Source organism: Montipora foliosa, chromosome 13, assembly GCF_036669935.1.
Source record: "Montipora foliosa isolate CH-2021 chromosome 13, ASM3666993v2, whole genome shotgun sequence".
NCBI lineage: Eukaryota > Metazoa > Cnidaria > Anthozoa > Scleractinia > Acroporidae > Montipora > Montipora foliosa.
This window is the reverse complement of record NC_090881.1, coordinates 18,288,696-18,293,695: the sequence shown is the minus strand read 5'-3', so window position 1 is coordinate 18,293,695 and position 5,000 is coordinate 18,288,696. Positions and strand designations below refer to the sequence as shown.

At 40.5% G+C, this 5,000-nt stretch overlaps 1 protein-coding gene across 1 annotated transcript; it reads right to left on the bottom strand.

The window, feature by feature from the left end:
* Nucleotides 1-1,855: 1,855 nt before the first annotated feature.
* On the bottom strand, nt 1,856-4,169 carry LOC137983411 (potassium voltage-gated channel subfamily A member 1-like). Its single transcript, XM_068830614.1, has one exon. The coding sequence runs from the start codon at nt 4,058-4,060 to the stop codon at nt 2,708-2,710; it is 1,353 nt and encodes a 450-aa protein (XP_068686715.1). The 5' UTR covers nt 4,061-4,169; the 3' UTR covers nt 1,856-2,707.
* Nucleotides 4,170-5,000: the final 831 nt, after the last annotated feature.

Below are 5,000 nucleotides of genomic sequence, written 5' to 3'. Positions count from 1 at the left end.
AAAAAGGAGACATGACAACTCGCGAAAAACAAAAGTCGCGAAAAAAAGTCGCGACTTTCAGAAGTCGCGAAAAAAAGTCGCGAAAATGTGAAAATGAGGGTGCAATTGTGAATAACCCTTATCGGGCACCGTATTACGTGAACATTACTTAAGCACTAAAGAAAGCTCGAAAATATTAGCCTAGAAAGGGTTTCCACGATCGTGGGATACCGGTACACTGACTGTACCAAGTGAGATATCAAGCCTACTGGTAGCCAGTCATTTTATGAAAATTAAGCTTTGTAGCGAGAGACAACATCCCATATCTCGACTGACGTCTGACATATTTAATTATGTGCCATTCATTCACTTTCATTTTTTTGAAAACCGTATTTTCCCACTTAATGGCCCTTTCTTTCCTGGATAGTAAAATACCTTGACATTTCACGAAGATGAAAAGTTTATTGACAAGAACACGACAAGATATGATTAAATCTTTCCAGGCCCCTAATATGTGACGTGATTAGATTACCCCATGCAATAATTTCATTATATCCGTGCGAGCAATAAATGTATTATCAGCATGGTGGTTTGGGTTTCATAGTGTGAACCCCTTGTTGCTTGCATATTATCTACGCAGGCGGAAACTTCTGTAGGATGTCATGGTGGTTTGTAATCACGGTGGTGAAATTATCTCTCTCGAAAAAAAGTAAAGTGTATTGAAACAAGAAGACATCTATTGTAGGTATATCCAGGTAGTAAGAGGACATAAACTATTGTAGATTAACGCCAATTTGGAAGCTGACAAAGGACCCTCTTCGCTTCGCTACCCAGACTGAAACTTGATCATTGAGTTCTGCAAAATTAGATTATTAGATTAAACACGTGAAAAGAGAGAAAGAAACCCGACTACAAAATTCAACATTCCTAGGCGCAGTGACCTAAAATTATAAACGACAGCGTCATTTATAATGAATCGAATGAAGCTTACATCCTGCATTTGAAGTGACGTTAACCTGCTGGGGAAACATCGTTGACTGTAAACCTATTAATCTCTCGTTTCGGGGAAGAAATGACATTGACGAATGCAAAGCCGTTTTGATATCCACTGTTCACAATGCAACAAATAGGATCTTGTCGGTATCAACTGAGTTTGATTGATTAAACCTACCTATGAAACCAATACACGTTTTTTTCAAATAAGAATCTTTTTTTAGGAAACATAATAAAGCTGAAATTGTCGAAATTGAAAAAATATGTAAAAAATACACCTGTCCGTCTACCAGAGGTCTTTTATCTCACCGCTTCCCTTTTTTCAAGATACCGGAGTGGGGTCTTTCCTGGCAAGGACGTGGCAATGAAAACTGAAACAAACAGCGAATTCTGTCCATTTTCCAACCAAACCGGCTAACAAAATAATATTAAACTGAATGACTATTAGCATTTCAGATCATGATTAAATAACCAAACTAAGAAAAATTTACACTGGAAATTTAAAAAAGGCTCTCGTTAAGAAAGCAGTTGCGATACAAATGTACAAGCGCTCAAATTTGTTATTATGATCAGAAAAATCAGTCACATTGAGTCTACTCTGGGGCCGCAGAGTACGTTTGAAAGTGGGGGGAGGGGGGGGGGTGGTCTAGGTTTGGGTATGTATCACGGAAGTGTGAGGGCAAGGGGAGAGGTATTGGGGAAAACCATGACACCGTAGGAAAAGAGTGGAGAGGGGGACATCCCAGCCCCTCCCTCTCCGCGGCCCGTGTTACGCAGCAATGTAGTAGCTACAGTAGCGCTTAAACGTATCACTGAGAAATTCACTCAGTTAGCAGGTTGAACACTGATTTCGACACCCGTTCTGTTGTCAGAATCTCCGCCTTCTTGGCTCTTCATTCAAACGATATATCATGGATCATTAAAATGTCAATACCTAATACAATTGCCTCTCTCTACCCAGGTGTATAAATGGGTACCAGCGAAATGCTGGGGGTTACCCTGCGATGGACTGGCATCCCATCCTGGGGGGAGTAGAAATACTCCTAGTCGCTTCATGCCATGGAAACCGGGATAAGCTCCGGCCTGATGGGCCACTTGGCTCGTATGCAGACTTTACCCTTTACCTTACCTAATACAATTAAAGTCATAGCTCATAGTTTTGGTCCCTTCCAGAAATGTGGACCCTCTCCAGTTTTTTGAAAGCGGGTTTTCGTTGTACGTATCAATGTTAAATTCCAGTCCCTAAATTCTTGATTGCTTTCTTTTCTTCTTTTTAGCATTCGTTTGAAAATGTTTGGTTACTTCCAGTCCCTTCGTTTTTTCCCTGATAAAATCCTAACTCATCACCAATTCTCAGGTGCGAATCTAGGGGGAGGGTGCAGGGGGTGCCTATTCTCCTTCCCCCTCCCCTGAGATGACCTGCGGCTTACTAATACAACTGGCAGTCTGCGGGAAAAAAAAACGTCACCAGTCAGCTGCTACGCCATTCCTTAGGGGTGCACCCCCTCTTAAGAAAAATCCTAGACCCGTCCCTGATTTTACAACAATTCTACAACCGTACGGCTGTACCCTCGCAAGATGTACGCATCAATGAGTAGTCCACGCATTTTTTTCATTCCTCAATATGTCACTCTTTTTGATAGACTGTTTGCGAATATTAGCTTAGTTTGTGATCACTCTTCCAACCAGGAAACTTTGAAGCAGAGGTTTCTTATATTCCAAGAATCTGTGAAATTTAACAAGATGAACCGTTCCTGCTGTCCAAAAGGGCTTGCGATACCTCATCTTGGCATCGCAAGCGAACACTTTGACTCCTGTAGTGGATTTGATTGTTTTCCTTTTGATCCACACCTCTCCGGGCCCTAATTTCTAACATCTCGGCATAATAACGTTGCCAGGATTTGCGGAATTCCGTGAAAAGCACAGGTGTAAAGCAAAACATGGCTACCGTTCCGCCAACGCAACAAAACGAGCCAACCAGCTTCCCCGCGGCGGACGTCGGCACGAAGTCTCCATATCCCACGCTTGAAAGAGTGATTATTGTAAACCAGAACGTGGACGGTATACTAGTGAACTGAGCGCCACTGCCTTCACCTTCAGAAAAATACACGAAGCTAGATAAAAGAACGGTGTTAAATATAATGCACAGGGCAAAGAGACGCATGTGTTCTCCGCTGTCGATGATAGTCTCAAAGAGCAAACGAATACTAACGCTATAACGCTTTAGTTTTAAAAGTCTTACCAAACGAGTAATTTTTAACAGGTGAAAAGGCACCACGCTATCTGCCTCCTTCGGTGTAACTCTTTCGACAATAACTTTAATATAAAAAGGTGACAAAGCTGTTATATCTACGATAGTATTAAAAGAGAATACGAATTTCGTTATCTTTGGTGCACATAACAATCGTAGGACAAACTCCACGGAGAACCATATTGTAAAAACTACCTCGACGGCCGACCAAATGATACCATAATCAACTTGTATTCCTTGTGTGGTTGTATTTTTTCGCTGGACGTGAATCTGGTTGTGTTGAATACTTGGCAGGGTTTCTAGACACAAGCAAACGAGAGACAGAACGGTTAATATTAGGCAAAACTTCTTAAACGTTCTTTCGGCATGTGTCACAGGTTGTTCAAAAAATCGCCACACATTTCTCCTTGTCCTCTTCACTTTTCGCCAACATGGCAAGCTTTCGTTGACTCTTTGCTGTGCAGGCGGAAGTTCCTGGCCTATCTCCTCATCAGTATCCTGAAAATTCCCTTCCAGCTGGAAGAACTTCAACTCCGAAGAAAACATCTCATACGGAATAGTTTCGGGTTTAGATAGAATCCCGTTCGATTGATAATAAAACAAAATTGAATTGAAAACCGCTTTGTCTCGGTCAAAGTAATATTCTCGTCGTAATGGATCGTAGTAACGTCTCCTTTTTGACTGCGATCCAAGCAATGTTCTTGGAAAACGAGACAAAGTTTGCTCATAAGTTTCAAACATTTCCCCACGAACGTTGATTTGTATTTTGTGTCGATGCTCAAAAGTTCCACCGTTTTGTGATCTCCAATTTTCCAAGGACTCGTTTGATGATATCATGGTCGCTAAAACTCCTAAGATTTACCTCGAGAACTAATTGAACTTTTTCTCAGATTCTTCAAAAAGGCTCAGTTTTTGATCAACTTACATGTTCATGTGTTTTTATGTATTACCATACAATCAAATACAACACTTGAATTTTCTCCGGTTATCTCTGTTTCTGTACGTCAATTTGACTTTGTATTTATTGAATACGATAAATAATTAACTGACGAAAGAGCATTTATTTGGAAAAAAAACAGATGTTTGGGCGGACTTTCCTAACAATCTTTGAATAGGACGAAGCTTCACTTGGTTTCAAATAACTGCGGTTGTTCCTATTACAACAAAATCAAGGAAGTCACTTCATGCAGGCAGAGAAACCGTTGCAATACTCAAGATTCCAGTGGTATATTGCCATTGTAAGACTGGAAGAAGTCGAAGCTACAATATTAAACTGAATTATGCATGCTAAAGAAATCCCCTAAAACCTCCTGTTGCGAATTGGAAATCACAAGGCTCCAAAATTCATTAGAAAGCCAGAAAAAGATTCAGTGATTTTCTGGTAGCGAGCGCCCAGTTAAGGCAATTTTCTTTTTCCATGATTTGTTAATCGAGGTAAACCCTAATCTCTTGCCTTCTCCTCGTCATCATATTCTTATAGAAATCAGTTGTGGAGGCGTCATTTCTGATTTAATTAACAAAACCGGAAAGTTTTTAACACTCCGCGAACTGGTGTAATACTGTTCCACAAAAATAAAAGAGGTAATTGAATTGGGCAACTAGTAATTTTTCTGTTAAGTAGAGTATTTTCCCCCGAACCATATCCTCACGACATATGGCGATCCGTTGCAAAACATTTACTGTTTTGATCGACGTGGATTATTAAACGACTCAGGAGTTTTCACAGCCGAAGAATTGCTACTTGCTGGGAAAAATACAAAACATTTCATTGATTATA

What these genes read in the sequence shown, in the direction of transcription:
- LOC137983411 (XM_068830614.1), bottom strand. Translation starts at nt 4,060, where the DNA reads ATGATATCATCAAACGAGTCCTTGGAAAATTGGAGATCACAAAACGGT.